The sequence below is a fragment of the Spea bombifrons genome, chromosome 11, assembly GCF_027358695.1.
Source record: "Spea bombifrons isolate aSpeBom1 chromosome 11, aSpeBom1.2.pri, whole genome shotgun sequence".
In the NCBI taxonomy this organism is placed as follows: Eukaryota; Metazoa; Chordata; class Amphibia; order Anura; family Pelobatidae; genus Spea; species Spea bombifrons.
Genome location: NC_071097.1, coordinates 19,924,543 through 19,944,238, shown reverse-complemented (window position 1 = coordinate 19,944,238; position 19,696 = coordinate 19,924,543). Strand labels below are relative to the sequence as shown.

Genomic DNA, 19,696 nt, shown 5'->3' with positions numbered 1-19,696 from the left:
TTGCACAAGCCATATACTGTTGCTAAAATATCACCTTAGGTTTAAATATTCATTATCCTTTTTGACAGAATCACAAATTTACCAACAGTGAGTAAATAGCCCAAGGGTCAAGTTAAAACATTCATAAAAGATGAGGTGGAAAATACTGTACATTACTTCTAAAGAAATAGCATTGGTCATAGTTTGTTTTAATGTAGCAATAAAAAAAAATCTAGAAAAGGGTGATATTTTATCCGTCATGTTAACCGTTTCTGCAAGGAAAAACAGAAAAACAGCTACAATACAGAAGCTTTTCTTTTTCATGCTCTGCTGTTACAGATTACCTGGCACTTTCTTGAGAACATAACTGGCTCAATACCAACTTCTTAAATTAAGTTGACCTTCCAATTCTGATACTGTCAAAGTTGGCAGCTAAGCCGCAAAATATCATACAAAGGAAAAATGATGCTGCCAGGATCAAAAAAAGGCTCTTCAAATATCGACTCCCTCCTATCAACCCTGGAAATAGGGCTATATAAATGTTAAATTAGCCAGCCTTATGTGGCATTATTCACTCATATATCTGAATTTCCCCCCAGAAATTAAAATAAATAATAATAATAATGGATGTGTTGTTCCTAATGCAAGGAAGGATTCCAATATAATACTCCCCTTAGTTGGTGTCTTGTCTCCTCCTAGGTTTTTCATCCTGGTTTGCCCTTTTTAATACATTTGACTCAATATTCCCCCCTCTGTTTCCCTTCCTCTACCCAGATGCCTAAAGGTTATTTTAGCATAACAGGGCCCTAGGTATACAATGGCTTACAATGGGTCTTACATGTAACAGAAGGTCTACAGCAAATACAAAGATCCATGCTTAAAAACTGCCTTTTGTATACTTTTATCACAGCAATCAGAGTCACGTGAACATAGATATTTACTAAAAGACAGCGGTTTCTAGAATCCTGATCATGCCCTACGTCCCCCCTAACACTTCACATTCCTAAGTGTCTGACCCGTAAGTAAACTTCTGTATGCTGTATAGATCACCATAGAAAACCCCACATACCTTTATATCTAATACTTTAGCTCCCCCACCTGGTACATAAATGTATGATATCTTTCAAAACACACACACGCCAAAAGCATAAAACCACTAAATTTACTCCAAAATACTCAAAATGTGTATCTGATTTAGGCTTCTCTACTTTTGACACGTGTAAAGGTAAAGGTAACATGATTTTCCCCTTTCTTTCTCTTGTTTAACTCTTCCCCTGTAGTTTCTCACTTATTAGCAAAGATCTGTATCTGTATCTGAGCAGTATGGACAATAACGGTGTTAACTTTATGTTTAAAGATCCACTCCATCCTTGTTTTTTTATGTTAAATGCGTACTGTGCATTAATTTGAAAGCATGCAAAGCAATGCGTACATTCTTCAGTTATTGGAGTTATAAAAGAGACTTTTCACTCCTCCCAGGCTGTCTCTACGGAAAGCAGGTAGCATTCATCAGTATACACCTTCCACATACCCAAGAGCACTTCTGTTCTACGTAACAGGAGCAGCAGCATCCAATCACGTTTTGCTAGCATGTGATTGGCTGCTGCTGCTCACACGGATTGGCTTTAAATGGAGTGCTACTGAGCATGTGCGGGAAGTATGCTTCCTTCTTACACGTCCTGGTTTCAGTAGAGACAACCATGGGAGGAGTTAGTTGAGAAAGAAAAGATTTGCATGCAGTAAAATGCATTGGAGTCCAATACTAGGCTGTGCCTTGAAATGACATTTTCTTAATTGTTTTCTTAAGCGTTAGTAAAAAGTCTCTCCTGACTAGAGCTGTTAAATCAGTGGCTCTCTGTGCAGACAGACCTCCATTGCAACTGACACGTGGCCACCTTGCAGCTCTCTGAAGCCGAGTAGTGCTAGGTAACTTTTCAGGTAAGGTAGGGCAGCCACACCTCTGGTCCTGTCCACTTCTGGGACCAACCCTAGCCATCCACACCAATGCTTATGTCTTCGACGCCTGATACATGCCACCCAGAGGACAGTGATGCAAAGGTCTGAATGCATTAACAATGTCTATACTGTATTTCTTGTCCATTTGGTATTATTTTAATGGGCAAAACTTGCTTTTGTTTCAAAAACATGGGAATTTTCAAATAAATGACCCCCGACTTTTGAACGACAGCGCATGTTCACACATTGGCCAGTTTTGGGAGTTGCAAGTTTACACACTGATATCGAGGCTATTCATCTCAAGTGTGCCGGGGCTCCGTAAATGGAGTTCAAGGTGGTGGAGCCGTAGCGTGCACTTGGTTTATTGATCCTCCAGGAATTTTGTGCCACCAGAGGGATTAATGTCAACACACAATAAAATGTTATACAATGCCTCATTCTAAAATATTTAACACCTTTTACATGCTAATTATGCGGTTGGTTGTATGAGAAAAAACTGTAATATAACTACACTTCCAACAAGAAGACACATTAGTGTATACTGTGTATCCAAAGCAGGATAAAAACACTGTTCTTCCTTCCATGTTCCACTCACTTAGCTCATTCCATTTTCTGAACACCACTACATGCTCCCTACGGTTCTTTAAAGGTTAAATACCCTTAAAATAAAATGAAATTATGTCCCTCTAAATCATCTTTTTTTATTAAACACTAAACTAATTGCTACTACTAATAAACCCATCGGCCTGCCTTGTTTCAATTCTGGGAACGTGCAGATATTTTCTCAGACCAATTAATATCCACAACGCGATTTATACACGCAATAAATCCTGTTCAATTTTCTTTTTCAATTAATGGCCAATTAACACAACCAGACTTAACTAAAATATTACAGAACTATCATTAATCTAGCAAAAATGAACTTCACATTTCTGTTCCTAGCATAGCAGGAAATTGTTGGGAATGAGCCGGGATGGAATAATAATACTCGGGATGGGCCTCTAATGCAAACCCAGCGGAGTTGCATAAGAATGTGGTAATGTTTAGTTTTTTTAAGGGAAAAAAAACATACCCACCAGGTAGGTATTAAATATCCTGAAGCACAGACCTCCCCAGGCTGATGAATATCTTACCCTACTCTGAACATCTTGTACTTACTTCCCTTCTTAATAGGGGAGTCTTGAGACTGTTTTTCTTTTAATGAATTAGCCGGAAACTAAGCAACATATGCATTGCCAGCTATAGCATTCAAGAGTTTCTTTTAACTTAGATTTTAGTGTACAGCCAAGTTGCATGAATTTAGTGAACCTAAATCTATTGTTTCAGAATAAAACAAACAATAACTACTCAACAGAATTTGAAGGCAGCTTTTAGAAGGGGAAGGTCATGCCAAGGCAAGGAATTAATTTATGCAGGATCTGCCACCAGCTGCCTCCAAATTCACCATTAATGAGGTAAACTGGTCCTTTACTTTAAACCAGGTATCTAGAAATTACTATAGTAAACCAAACAGCAAACACACATTTTTCATAAATAGAGAATTAATATATAAAGTAACTCTAAAGCTGCTTAGGCAACATTTCTAACTTTTAAGTATCTTGGTATTTAAGTTACAACTTAATATGCTCATAATATCTTTTTTTCACCCATTCCACCCACGTCAAATAATGTCTAAAATGTTCAAACCCTAGAATCTCGATTCCATTTTAAAAAAAATATTATTTCATAATATGGCTGTTTTTTCTGAGATTTAGTTGCAAATGCCTGAATTCAAAGACTCGCAACAAAGAATCGATAATAATGTGCAATGCAACTACTCATAAACTTGTTTTTCTGGTCATGAAATTTAAGATAGCACCAGGATTGTACTGTCTGCGGATTATCTTGAATTTCAGGCACAGTAAAAATGTTATAGGTAACTAATATACATCTGTAAAACTAAAATTATTGTCGATACAAGAGTTATGATAAAACTTTAATGCCACTATCAAGAATTTCATACATATTATGATGCCAGTTGACTCTTTTCTGTTGTTAAAACTCCACTAGAATCCCCAATATATTTAAATGTTCTGTAATGCCTTTTAAGAGAAAGCGTCAACAAAAGCATACATCTGTGTTAAAACAAAACAAACAAAAATATATATATCTAGGTTAGTCAACGGGTGAGGATCAGAACTTCTGGACCTACACGTATTGTGATCTACAGTCTGGTGTCTATAGCTATGTTTTCTATTGACTATTTAAATCACATATAATCTATTTTAATTGACCTCATATAGAAGAATATCTATGAACCATAAAATCACATTCTGTATATTCCTTTTGTGGAATTCTCCTTTTTTAGTAAAGGCAGGTTTGTACAATACAGTCAGGGTCTGCAAGTTAGGCAGCAACAATGGAAAATCTATGGATTTGCCCTTAATATCAATGGGTAGAAGAGGATCTACTACTGGGTATAGTGGTTTTCAGGTCCAAGTGTGCCAATGAACAAACTGATGAGATGCCGGGAATGTAACAATAGTGAAAGCACCGGCTACTGAGCCACCCCAATTAATAGAAGGCCTGGTCAGGTCTGCGGCCTTTTTCTCTGGTTGTCTAGCAGGGGAGCAAGGAGTCAGCACAAACCTCTATTCTCCAGAGGCTTACAACCTTCCATGCCAATGGGGTGAAGACTGCATATGTAAGCAATGAGTTGCCCACTATTTTTCTCACCTAATGGTTAACTACTGGCAATATTATAGTTTTTAAATTTCAGTTGAACTTACTACAGATCCAAGGCCTAGATCATAAATTATGCAAATAACTCCATGGTGCTTCCATGAGACAAAATATAGAATCCACTGAAATAGAACTGGAAAAACAGGTAACACTAGATTTCTTACTTTTCAAAGATAGTGTGCCATTTAAACATGTGTGATTTCCAGTAAGAAACGTGCAACACAAACGCCCTACTACAAGTCTGATATTCAAAGAAATAGATCTCTAGAATGAATGATTTAAAAAAAAATACAAAAATTTAAAGTAAAACACATAGTAAGATTCCCCTCCCTTATTTGTATGTAATGTATATTAAAGCTGACGAGACAAGAACAGAACCATATTCCCCGAAACTCTCATCCGAGAAATGGTAAAATTACTTTTTTTCTTGATGGTATGGATCTAACGTAGAAAATAGCAAATATCACTCAAACGTTATGGATTTCATTAGTATATCATGGGAACAAAAATGACTAGTATTATTAATGGAAACCTGCCAGCTTCTAAAAAAAAAAGAAACGTTAAAGACATACACCCACATGTGCAGCCAGAATGACCCCTGAGACACAATTTATAGACGATTTCCATCCTTACTGGAAAGAAACAGTTTATTTTACTTGCAGGACTGAGAACTGGGGTATTTTTAGCTTCTAAAACAGAACAGTCCTTTCAACATGAGGCCAAAAGAATGACAGACATTGTGTAAATACGCAGAGCCTAGAATGAAATTAGTGTTTTTAAGCCTAATTTAGTAGAAGAAAATGTGGTTAGTATTCCACATTCATGCTATAAAATCAGCACTTTGTTGCTTTTCGTTCTCTCTACGCTCTTCTGCTGGCATGTGTTTTTACTATAGCCCAAAGCATTTGTAAATAGAACCTCCATCCGGTGGGCTTGTGGTCAGACCGTATCGTTAAAATAAGTCCAACATAGAGTTTTGAGTTAAATAAAGTAAGCAATAGGGGATGTGACGGAATGATTTACAGTTAATGCACCATCCACGTCTGTCTTTTTACAGACATACTGCCTACGACTACAGGCAGTGGCATTCGTTCGGAGAGTAGGACCGAGGGCAAATGAAAATGTGTGAAGCCCCACAGTGTCACAAGGCTTGGTGTAGAAATGCTTATGTTTCAGGGTTTTACGTCAGCTCTAGCAAACGATTAATACAAAAATAACTAATTTTAAGCTGAGCAATGTTCAGAGATGGCTTATTTCTATTTGAGTTTTCAAGAGTCAAGGATTCATGTATGCTTTGACATATAGTTACTCAGGCTGAAAAAAAACAAAGGTTCCACCCTTCCACGTACCCATACATACCCATATGATGGTCCAGTAGAGAGCAAAATCAATAGAATGAGACATTCATCCAATACTGTCCCAAAGGGTAAAAAAGAGGTTTGACTCCACAGACAATCAGATATATCAGAGTTTTTAACTCTAAAAGCCTGTGTTCGCTAGAAACACATCCAACCCTACTAAATATCAACTGATTGCGCCCAAAAGCACTTTATCTGGCAATGCATTGTGCATCATAAAGGTCAGTAAAAAAAGACATTCCTTAGTGAAGCACAGATTCTCTTCTCCTCTGATCATAGAGGAGGACTCCTGTTGTTCTACGCGTGAAAAGATCCACAGACAGATCTTTTAATGGTTTGGGAATATACTTGTATATGGTAATCATATCCCTACATAGGTGACTCAACAACTCCATTTGAAAAATCTCCCATTTCTTTAATCTTGTTGCCCATCTTTAAAGCTTTTCCAGTTCCTTGACGCCTTTATTATGAGCTTGTAAGGTTTGCAGTTGTGAGACATCAAGATGTTCCCATGCAGCCTAGAGTTCCTCAGAGCAAAATGTGAGCAGGACCTTAATAAACGAGCAGGGAGCCCAAGCCTATGAAGTGCTCAGTGACAGCCCAAAGTGAGGCATTTTAGTTACAGGTACCTTTGGGCCAACAGCAATATTTAGGTAAAATGTGTCTGGCGGTGGAGTACATGGTAAACAAGTTTATCAACAAAAACAGGATGTAAACACTCGACAGACCTGAAGGATCCCATTCCTCAAGTTCTTATTCCTACTGAACAAGCCTAGCTAAAACCAATATTAATATAAATGCATCAGTCTAAAAAATGAAGAAGATGGACTGATTCAGAGAAGAACCAGAATATGAATGTAATGGAAATATTTAAACTTCACGTACAGAGGGCATGCTGGATTAAATCATTAGCTCTATGGCTTGGGGTGAAAGCCACAGTAAATGCACTAAAGGGTTAAGAGCGAGAGGGATATTGGGCATGAAGTGAATGTGGTCAAACAGCCTTCTCCTGCCCCGGAGAAAAAGAAGAGTGACCCACAGACCCGGTGAAGCAGTTCCCAGGTATAATTCTGATATAACACTCTGATGAGTTTTCAGAACATTTAAACGTAAAATTTAGTGCTCGGTGACAATTCAAACGTTTAAGGAAATTCACGACGCAGCTATATGACCAGACCTTTATGTCTGTAAGTGAACAGATTGGAGGACTGCAAAGGGCACTTACAGTGAAGTTTTCCTGGGACTTGTAGTTCTCATCTAGGTAAACGCGAGCTCTGTTGTATTCCTTCATTGCGTCACTTGACAGCAGATCTCTGTAAAAATAAAGGGAACCATGAAACAGACGCAGAAATACTTGAAGACACCGCATGCTGCATGTAGATACACAAGACATACCAAAGATCAGAGATTGGAGTTTTTTAATCCCAGTATTTTGTATATAGAAAAAGACCATCGCTGCAGACGATACAGACTTAGAATACCCCTGCAATACCCGACAGTACAAAAGCAGAACACAAATTTCTAATGTCCTAATTTTTTTTTTTTAATTAGCAAGACATTTGTGTGAAGCTGAACAGATAAAAGCCGAAAAAATAACAGAGAGAACTAGTATATGAAAAAACGATCCCGAAAGAAGAAGAAATAGGAAAGTTAATTAAAAAATGTAATACATTTTGCTCAAATACAATTTTAGTGTTAATTATTCCAGCTGGTTATAGAATGAGTGGATTTCCACTTGTGGTCATCCTATAAATCAATCATCCAGCTACGTTATTTCTAAAATTAAAAATCCGTGGCTGAAAGTCTTCTGACTGCTACTTCCTCCTTATTTCTAACAAGACTATTTGACTTTTCAGATCCATTCCTGGTATTAGAATAACATAATTATACTATGGGGACAGACAGTGAGCAATGCCAGGAAAAACACCAAAACGTAACGTGTAGTGGAAACATGAAGTACCGGTATATATGTGTTTTGTCCTTTTTTGTCCAGTTGGGAAGAAAGTGCAAAAGAGAAATGTGGGTCTAAGGCAGCACATAAAATAGTTTTGAGCCAGGGGCTTGGGGGCAAACATAAGCTGTTCCTAAATAAGCAACACCTTCCTAATACAGTCCACTTTGCTTTATTTATGTTGCATGTATAGGGGACAGGAGCCTTTGATAGCTTTTCTAGACTGAAAGACCTGCTGCACAAGCAGAGATGGGCTCTGGAACGGTTCTTCCCTTGGAATTTCTTGCTTTCCTACTTGAATCTCTTTCAAGTCTTGAACGTTAGTGACTATGAGGTGCCAGGGCATGGCATTATAACCCAGGGCCATTAGCCACTAAGTTGGAACATCTGCTTGAGGGAAGAAATATCTGAAAACACAGTTAGACCAGGAAGCAGCCCCAGGCACATGAGTGTAAAGATGAGATGAGGTTGAAGCTTTTGCCCATAGGGCCCTCACATTATACAGCATTGTTTATCTGCCAGGTATCAATCCATTCGCCATAACATATTGACAGCACATTAGGAACCAATGAATCTAAATGATTTTTAGTAAAGAGGAAAACCTTCAAGTGTCAGATATACTTCTTTTCCACTTTGAGTCATCATCCACCAAGGAGTCTAGAAAGCATAGATACATCTCTGCAGTATTTATACAGTCAGTAGGATTAGTATGATACAAGCAAAAATAGTTACATAGATGACAATACTCTGTAATAGTCAATCATTCTGATATATACTGATGTATATATACCCTTCAGTTACTTATACAAACACACACACATACATACATAAAAAGAAGTATATTTCCTACCATGCCCATAATACTAACATAATTTGTATGGTCATTTTATATGGTTTTACTTTTAAATGAAATGAGACGCTGATATGAAACTCAAACACTAGAGGGTGCTGTTATACCGCATACAGCATTATTACTCATAAGGAAGAGGCGCATCTGAAATGATCCGATATTAGGAACAGAAGCCGACAATAATTTGTTTTAAAAATATACGTTGTAATATCAGACTTCTATCTAGCTCGGGAACTAGTAGCTAGACAAAAACAAACAAACAAAATTACTCCAGTGACTGCTGGGGGTTACGCCTAAAAAACATTCTGGTGCACTTTGGTAAGTTGATTTAGCAAAGAAAAAAACCCCAAAAAAGCATATATTTAGATTAAACTAATATTAAACATATCATAAATTGGCACATTCAATTATGACACTTGAAAAAAATGAAATGCAAACAAAGTATCTGTCTAATGCCCCAGATCATGGGGTATTACCAGCATTCTTTTTTCAGCTTTTTTTGAACATTAGTACCCACATATGTGCCCTAGAGGGGCCTGTGTTACAACCCTGGTGGGAGACATGCAACTTACAGACATATTAAAAGAAGGGGACAGGAGCTGAAGGGACAGGCTAAGTCTAGGGTTGTTGGAGTAAGAAGGAGTTGCTTACAGAAAGTCCACATTTGTTGCTTTTTTGGTGGAATGGAATAATTTTTTATGACAGTTGTGCGACATGATGACCGGTACTTACTTGACTAATTTGTCAACATGCGACATGGAAGCTTCATAATTCTTTCCACCAACTTCTTGACAGTGCAAAGATAAAAACTGTGGCTTCTGGGCATGCACAGTCTGCAAAAAACAAGACAGGAAATTCCATTACATCTCATCCACTTTATTGCCACTAAAGGCACCTGTACACCACAGCATTGCATTTTAAATCCCGACTCTCACCTACAAAGCTCTTCATAGCAGTTCTACTTTTCCTCACTTATTTCCAAATACTCACCTGCTTGGTCCCTTCGCTCATATGATGAATATGAGTGGCGGTCTAGATTAGAGTAGTAGCCTGGCAAAGATCAAGACTTTTTCAAAGGTTGTCTCTATCCTTTAGAATGCCCTTCCCTGCCTAATCAAAATCTCCCATTATCAACAGTCCTTCAAAAACATCTCTCCCACTCATCAAAGATCAACTGATTGACTGACTGATTTCATTCAACCATTGCTTCCTAGCATCGCTCCTACTGTTGGGAGCTTCTCACCATACCCTATTGCTCCTCAGTCTGCACATCTAGCAGTTTACCTAAACAAAGTTTACACTAACATGCAGTTGTGTGACTGGTCCACCTTAAACATTTTGATTTTCTTGTGTAATATACTGCTACCCTCTTCTAGATTGTAAGCTTGTTTGAGTAGGGACCTCATCCCCTGCTATAAGTCCAAACTCTTTTTTGATGGACTACTTATACTCATTTGATGCACTACTTGTTATTTCCCGTTTACCCATTGTACAGCGTTGTGAAGCATGATTGTGCTATTTCAGTCGATATATTGTAATAACATACTTACACTTATCACTTAGAACATGCACAACACATGAACAATTTCTAGCATTTGTTTCATCGCTTTCAGCTTTTAAAAGCATTCTTTTGCCTAAGCCTCATTTACAATGGGAAAAAGAGAACCCTATACATTGCCAGAAATGTATAGAAAAAATTAATTTGGAAGCGTATGCAAAGTAATTCTCACTGTAGCAGATTGTGTGCCCATGGAGTTGACGTGATGTTTAGAATTCCTTTATATTGAGTTGAAGCGATGTTAGAAGTGGAGGGTCAGAATAATTACCTGCAATTCTAAAGCAGCCTTTAAATCTTAGAAGCAGATTTATTCTTTCTGATCAGTTTGAATATTTGTTCCACCTATACACTATTAATCGGGGCTGGATAACCTTAAGTGATGTATTGGAGCCAATTTTACTAATCAACTTGATAACAGAAGATCCACTTAGTAGAACAAGATTTAAAGTAGAATACTAGATCAAGTTACAAGCTATGGCTGCCCAAGTCCTATAATGGTTATAATGTTAGGTGACTTAATCCCACTAAAGACAATCTGCCTCAAAAACATATCCATGGATCTCGAAGTGGCTAGTCGTGAATCATGCCACAATGTAAGCATTTGAACATAAAGAAAATTCTAAAAAATTAAACGGAAGGTGCATTTTCTAGCCCTGCTGTACCAGAAAGCATGCCAAACATAAGTCCAAGCCACTATGTGAAAGCCACAAGTCCCAGGCCATATCTTAGTATATTGTTCAAATAAATATTCTATTTTAGCAGACTTTCTTCATATTTCCTACAAGCTTTAACAATATTCTTTAACAACATGGGAGGCAGGGTTTTCTTGCACACCCCTGCAAAAAAAATGTGCATGATTAGTTTACGTTGAGTAATATCATCTGGCTACTACTATCACAAAGGGTTAAGAGAGGTCGCCACTAATGCAAACACCTTCTGCCAAGCAAAGGATTGATATATGGCTTATTAAATTGAGATGGTAAAAGTTGGTTAGTGATACTCTACCCAGATTAAGGTACGTATAAGTAAGTAAGCCTTACAGTAAAGCTAGTGGATACACATATTTAGCTTTGCATGTTTTGGAACAATAGATAGTAAGATAGAACTATCTTGTAAAATATATTTATAATTCTGCCGTCTTTGTTAGATTAGGTCTCTCACTAATTACCTAACTGCGCAGTTATAAGTTCATGGACTTCATGCCTTGGAAGGTCTAACAGAGTTTACATGTATTTTTAGTTCAGCTGACCCAGGGTTTGAATATTAAAGGGGATCATTTTTAATGATGTGACAAGTGACAGAAAAGTGGAAAAAATATAATTTAGTATATAAATGCAGAAAAAAAAATGAAGCATGTTGAACCATCTGGAAACCTTCCGCTACTTGCCTTACTCGTACAGCGTGCTTATACAATATCAGATTTGTGCACATTTGGATGCTTGGTGTAAAGATCAACTTAATGGTCATGAATGACCTGCTTTTGTAGAAGTGCTAAGCTGGTTCAGCATCTAAAAATCTAAATTAAACATAACTAGAAAATTTGTTGCCAAGAAATAAGTTAAGGAAACAAGCTATAGCATCTTGATGTCGAGTGTCACAGTCTTTGTTTGCTGTCTTCTGTCCCTAATTTCTGCCAATTTCCAAGTGGATTTGCAGCAAAACCTTCCAGAATCAGTGCGAAAGTGAACAAAAAGGCCAAAAATCACACCATAAAAAGTGACACATAAAATGTATAAATATTGCTGGGATTTTGCCCCAAAAAACATTAAAAACTGCCACATCTGTGACAGTAACACTGCCAAAATAGACACGTATAAACATTGGCAATTCAGTGTCCAGCATACTATTATGGAGGAAGTGAGGACTTGTCAGATTTTTACATATTGCACATATCATGTTCTTGGGTATCTTTATAAAGCACCCGCTAATAATAATAATAATTATTATTATTATTAGGTTGCTCTTTCCTGTGATTAACTCATCTCCCAAAGTATACAACACTATTTATAAAAATAAATGCATATGAGTTGCATGGATGACACATTGAGTGAGATTATATGCCAAAGAAATTCTAGATTAATATATGTCACAATATATAACAAGTTTAGCGTATTGTAGTTAAGGTGTCCGCAACCGGTTATATTGCCTAGTAAAGTGAAAACAGTTGCGACTGAGGCAAAAACACGCCGGGGTAGATTACAACTACTGAGGACTTAAATATCGAAATATGGAAATACTTCCATAAAAATGGCTTATAATGTGCCTTTTTCCAAAATCAACAGCTGAATTAGGTTGTTTTACTTGTCTGCGATAAGGAAAATAAACATTTTTTGTTCTACTCCCCTCACCTCTGAACAGGACACCTACACACATTCCCGACGTATAAATATTCTCAAGAAATGTGATATCAAAGGCCAGTTTTTTAAGCCTGCTTCAACACGCCTAGTAACGTAGTTTTAATCCATAAAGTCTTATTCCTCCTCTATAATTCAAAACAATAGTCAATGCTAATGAAGCAGAGAGGAATTACTGTGGTCTGCCTGAGACAACAGACAATCTCTTGGCTTCCACAGTCAGCGTTACTGACTGATAAAACCCACAGGAAGATATTCAACGCTGAGTTCAAAAAGTGCATTAAACATTCATGCCACTGAATCGGTTTTGTGGTAAACATCTTAAAAATTAATGTTTTCAATTTGTGCAATCACCTATTTATCTGGATGCATTTACAATTTGATTAGTCAAGTACGCTCCTGTCGCTCCACAAAACAACGTCTACACCGATCAATCGCCTAACGGTAGATAATATCACAGCTGAGGAAAAACATGTAATTCCAGAATGGCACTTCAAAAACATAAGATGAGGTGGAGGTTGGTAAGAAAAAATGTAATTGATCCAATGGGTCCCTGTGTGGCTGCCATCAATTGTTAATCTAAATGCCAAACACAACTCATCATGCTTTGTTAAACAAGGCTATGGCTATGTACTAAACCGCTAGTTCTCGGAGCTTTCTCTTCTGTGGCCACAAACAAGGAAAGAAACTGATGATATGGCACCATAGGGAGCAACTGTGGGCCATGAAAGTAAGACTTGATTTATTCTTGCCTAAGCCAACTAGGTATAGGGAGCGGTTCCAGGGGGCAGCAGCAGCACCTGCGTTGTTGCTCCATGGGCTGGCTGGGGAAATTACAGATTTCCCTTATGACCAGCCCATATACAATATACGATGTCTAACTGGCAAAGCCTCCAAAGTTAACTTACTTGGTGCCATGTCTCTCTAAAATGTGGTGCTAGCGCGCTGGTATATGACATCATTTCCCAGCATTCAGCATGGTGGCCGCGGAGGTAAGAGGTGGGGGTGGCTGGGGTACTGCGCTGGATCACACTTAGGGCTGCACTCAGCCAACACATATTGGTGTGGTCTAGTGATTAGTTAGCAGGAAGATACTTTCTGAATTAACTGCCCATGATGAGTATTTAGTATTTAGAAACTTGATGAAATATGACATCTGCTGTATCCAGTATTCTGGATGTTTCTAGACTTTTTTTTGCTATACTTGCTATACTCAGCCCTGAAGTAGTTTTTGCAGAAGAGGCTACAGGGAAGCACTGAATATTTGTGAATCAGAACACCATAGAAGAGAAATAACAGTACAGGACAAAAATAAATCTCAAATTATTCTAGAACTGTATTTAAGACAACGTATATTTAGAAATTCGATTGCACACTAATGACACATTTGAGATAAGATGCTGTTTGGCAGAGTATAAATGGCTCAAATCCTACAGTGCAATTACATGCTTTTATCGACTCTTCCATTCCAATATTATCTGAATTATAATTAAACTGCCTTTTCCCCAAAGCCTTGCTTATTTAGAAAACATGATTTATTGCCTCCATTGTAAAGGACTTTATTTTATTTCACTGCCAACGCACAAAGATGTGTCTGGAAATAGGTAAACCATAGGTAATAATCAAAAGAGTGTATTTGGTGCCATTCTGTAGGTACACTAAAAAGTAGGGGAGCTCAGTTGGGCTGGGGGAGCAGGGTCTAGAGAAACCAGTAATAGTCATAGCATCAAAACACACTGGTTTGCCTCAATAACATGTAACGAAAGATTCCAAAATTCACTCAACGCAACATGCAAACATTTTTCTAGCTGGAAAATTGAGTCTTTGATTTTTATGTTATATATGGAGTTTCTACCCATGAATGATGTAGGGGTTCATCAATGAATGAGTCCCTCCTTAACCAAAACAGATTGTGTGTTACTTTATGCGCAAGGAATGGAGAAGCTTTGTGTTCCAAAAGAATGTAAGCCTGTTAACCATAACTTGGTTTTGGGTCTTAAAAGGACACAACTAGACTTTCTTTTACAGTTATTACAGAAATTGTATGAGGAGGAACTAAAACCAAAGACATACTACCAATGTATCATTTAGGAAGTGTTAAAATGGTGCAAAACAACTTGAAAAAGGAATAAGGAATGAGGAATAAGGAAACTCCCACCATTTTTGTTCTTCATTTCTGGAGTTCTCAGATATTGTTAGTAGGGTACCTAGCAGATACATATTCCGTATAACCTTAAACTAAAGAATATAAAAGCATGGGGTAGTTCCCCTTGCCAACTAGTTGGTAAGTTTTGGGGTCCATGGGAAAAAACAGTTTATTGTTAACTTAGCATCTACCTTGTTTGCACTTAAAACGCCTTATTAGAAAGGGGGCACCATAAAGGACATAATAAATAAATCCTTTATGACAATGTATTCTGGAATATAACGGCATCATTTATTCTACTTCTTAAGAGAAGTGAATGCCTTTTACAAGACTAATTTCAACAGGAAAATAAATGATCTTCCTAAGACGTGTCAAGTATAAAGCACTTGGGAAAGAGGGCATGTCAGTTGAGCTTGAAATAGGCCATGTTATAAAATGCAGCTAATACCATTTATCTGGATGGCATTTGTTTGACACCAGTAATAACAGTATAACAAGCACAAGAATTACTAAGACCTTGTCTTTATACTCACGCTTAATAACCGCATCAAACAGGCCACCCAAACATTTTTCATCAACAGCATCAAGGCAAGAGGGCCAGAATTAATAACGCTAACATGAAGGCTTGGCGTATAACAACACCCTGCTTTCATAAATATGACTTCATCGCCCATAGCAGCCAAATGCCTCAGTTTGGATGGATCCTCCTGTAAACAACATCTATTAGCTGCTGACCATTTGTCCCAATCATTGTACTGACCCCGAGGTGTACCCATGTACATGCATTAAAGCCATCTAGGAGGTCCTGAACACCATTTTTCTTATGTTCTAGCTGAGAAGTTTTTTTTCGATGAACACTGAGTTTTTTTTTAACCCTCGTGTTGCCTCTTCCTTTGTACCCAACCAAGATTTCAACTATAAGAAGCAACTGTCACTCATGGGCAATTTTCTAAAAGAAAAGGTACCAGGTCACCAAGTTTGGAGGGCTCAACGATGCCAGGCCAATGAACTGTAACACTTGCCAGGTTGACAACCTAGTGTGGCCCTCATGGTCACCACCTGATGTCTGACAATGCCTTTTCCCAGCATCAGCAAAAGAAAGTGGTTAGTTCCAAAAGCATTCATTTAGGAAAAATTAAATAGGGTCAATATTAAGTACATAGATAAAATAAAATGGACCTTTGACATTTAACTGTTACTGATCTCTACAAAGATGCATATTAACAGTTAACAGGTGAAACAGCAATAAAGTAGATTAATATGTATTACTTCATAAATACAGCAATATCTATATAACAAAAAAATGAGTGGATGGATTCAGAATTCTCTTTACCGCTAACAAAACCCTATTAAAATTCCTGAATTTTTACACTAAAACTTTTATTAGAGTCTAATTATCACTATTAAAATATGACCCAAAATGTTTTACAAGCAAAAACATAAAAAGAAAAAAAAATAGGCGGTTATATTCCGTGTTTAATAATAGTTCTGATGGCTCTAATAACAGGGTTACCTGCTGAAATTCTACAACGAGTTGATTGCTTTCCCTCGAAAATGCAGTTGAGCTAAAAAGTTTACAAAGATCTCGGCAGTGTAGTGTTAAAAAAATAACACAAGACATGTGCGGAACTACTACTCTCTCGATGCTCAGCCAGCCTGCAGTTTAACAACCTGGAAGGACTCCAGTTCTCCGGACTTGAAATAAAAAAAAAAACCGCATAGAACCTGTTGATCTGGAGACAGTCAGTCTTAACAAGGTTTGACACCAATAATAAACACGCGCAGGCACTAAATAAATAAAGCAGCGCACTGAATTTCCTATTATAAACACAATAAACACGCTGCTTCGTTATTTATTTCCATTGAGAGAACCGTTTAGAAATAATGGGTACAGTGCAGCGCTGCAGGCACGAGATAACGTAGGGGGAGGAAGTTTGCGATACGACAGGAAGTCTCAGCCGCTCTTCTTTAAGAAAAGCCATGCAAAGAAGGGGAAGCAATAACAAACTTGGCTCAACCTGGGCACATCTGTGTTTTTACCTATACGTGCACAACAATGTTTCGCACAAGAGGGCACAAGATGCTGCATATTTGTGGGAATATAAAGTTGGGTTTAATGCATGGGTTTCTCTGAATAGGTGTGTTTGTAAAGGGTTTTTAATAAATGATTGGTTGATTTTAGTGTTGCCCTTGAAATTTAGTTTTTTTAATAAAGACTAATATATTCCGGCACGGATCTAGAGAGTTCCCAGGTATGAAAATCTTGAGATCAAGTATACAATTTATTTTCTATATTCTTCCTATACTGTGGTAGTTTCCCAAAAAGACAATCACTGACTTATTTTTATATATGGATAAAGGCATTTATCCTTTTCACTGAAAGACCGAAATAGAAAAAAAAAATGTGTACAATAGCAACGCCTGGAAAATGTTTCAGAATTTCAGAGAATGGGAACTTTTAACTGTTTATACAAAAGACGACACTGTTACTAAAACAAGAGTCAGAATTATTCTCGATTGTTTGAGACTGTATGGTAAACTGCAATGGCACATAGAGAGGCTAAGTGGGGCTTTATATGGAACTGCCTAACTGTAGGGAGTCATTATAACTTTGTTAAAAAGTACATCGCAAGTACAGCCAAATAGAGTAAAACAAAGATCCATTGAATCCGATCTTATTGGTTGCCAAAGTTTTCGTTTCTGTGCTATTAGAAGTACACAATGAACACAAGAAACAAAAATAGCGCTGCAACTAAAGTTTTCTACGATCCATTAGTGGCTAGATGACCATGGAAAACACTGCTGCTGAAATTTTGCTTATATTTGCTACCTAGAGAAGACTTCTGCAATAAGATATGTGGGGCTCAATTCAATGACCCACATCAGGTTGAAAAAACGTCAATTTCCCTTCAATTTTTAGGGTATCCAGTAATATTCACTAACTGCTCAACCTCAACCTGTATGTGTTTAGAATATGTTACTTTGCATCTCCTAACAGCCAATGTTATCTTTAATTAGATATCACTGATTGTGTATGCAGACCAAAGCAAACCACAAGGTAATTGAACATCTATGCCCAGATCACAGTTAAACACATTTAAAATGTAGAACAACCTTTTGCATTCAACAATAATGCTATTTGTGATGGATAGAGTAGGTGTGATGGGAGCGGGGGTGCTGGTGCCCAGCAGGGCGTCTCATGATCTGCATCAGCATACAATAAGGGTTAAACCGGGCTGCCTGTGCCAATTCCCATAGGATAACATCCTACCAACATCACCCTAATGGTCGCCCTTATCCCTAGAGTGAGCCACATTATCCTCACCCCAAGGTTGGGTCATTAAACTGAGGCCAATGTGTTAAATACGTAAATCTAAGACGTGAACATCTGAACAGAGCTGTATTCAAATTCAGAGACCTTTTTCCCCTTGTTCTTAAGCACAATGGTTTAAAAATGGATGTGTGTTCCACAAAATCATTAAAAAGCGATTTAAAAGTAATCTAAAGCAGAAGGAAGAAAGGGCTTTTTCGTTGCCAAATTCCTCGTCGATTCCAATGTAAAATCGTAATAAATTTGACATTTAAGCCATCAAAAATAGTTATTTCCACTGTTCTGTATGCAATTACATTTCAAGTAGCGATCTGTGAAATTTTAAATGACATTTGATCTACTGATTAGCACGAGATTTAAGAAAGTACTGATTAGTTCAAACAAACTACATGTCATGTGTTTGTAGCCCTAATATACTGACACCTATTAAATCTATCTTTAGGCAATTCAGCCGTAAATCAGATGTAGGAAGACGGGTTCTATTACTAGATCGGCTAATTTGAAATGTGTGATTATCTTTTCTCTTTTACATGTAACAATTGTAACGCCGCAGACAGATACGTGCAATATGTTGACTTCTAATACAGAAATTTTAATAACGTAAAAAAGGAAAGATTTTTTTTAGTGATAAGAAAATACTGCCAGCGTTTATGCTGCCAGCTGGCAACAAGATCCTGGAACTGCACATACCCATGGCAGGCCACTGGGAAAATCTTTATTTATCTTTGTTTCACTGGGAAAATCTTTATTTATCTTCGTTACAGGCTCCGACCCAAATACCTGCGTCACAGACACATATAATCATACGTAAATAGGTAAATGGACAGTAACCACTGCTCAAACTCATCTGTATCATCAGGATCTTGAATCATGCACAACCAAAGTAGAGCAATCTTAAAAATACACATTTTAATTAAATATTTTCCTTCCCCATCTGGAAAAAGTAGAAAACAACTACAAGTAATAAAATGTGTGCTGCTTCTCCAACATCCCACTTTCTATTAGCAATATGTACCTGTAACAAGAAATGATGCAAAAACATTTACCAATATGTATATACTCACAAACACTATATATACACTGCTCAAAATAATAAAGGGAACACTTAAACAACACAATGTAACTCGAAGTCAATCACACTTCTGTGAAATCACACTGTCCACTCAGGAAGCAACACTGATGGACAATCAATTTCACATGCTGTTGTGCAAATGGAACAGACAACAGGTGGAAATTATAGGCAATTAGCAAGACACCCCCAATAAAGGAGTAGTTCTGCAGGTGGTGACCACAGACCACTTCTCAGTTCTTATGCTTCCTGGCTGATGTTTTGGTCACTTTTGAATGCTGGCGGTGCTTTCACTCTAGTGGTAGCATGAGACGGAGTCTACAACCCACACAAGTGGCCCAGGTAGTGCAGCTCATCCAGGATGGCACATCAATGCGAGCTGTGGCAAGAAGGTTTGCAGTGTCTGTCAGCGTAGTGTCCAGA

General features: G+C 37.6%; 1 protein-coding gene across 2 annotated transcripts in view; it reads right to left on the bottom strand.

Annotated features, from left to right (window-relative positions):
• INPP5A (inositol polyphosphate-5-phosphatase A) overlaps positions 1–19,696 on the bottom strand; it is a 199,890-nt gene that overhangs the window by 113,786 nt on the left and 66,408 nt on the right. For both annotated transcript variants that reach the window (XM_053450442.1, XM_053450441.1), the window contains exons 3-4: positions 9,548–9,648; positions 7,240–7,327 (exon numbers count right to left, since the gene is read on the bottom strand). In XM_053450442.1, the coding sequence (XP_053306417.1) occupies positions 7,240–7,327; positions 9,548–9,648 (189 nt within the window). The remainder of the gene's footprint in view (positions 1–7,239; positions 7,328–9,547; positions 9,649–19,696) is intronic.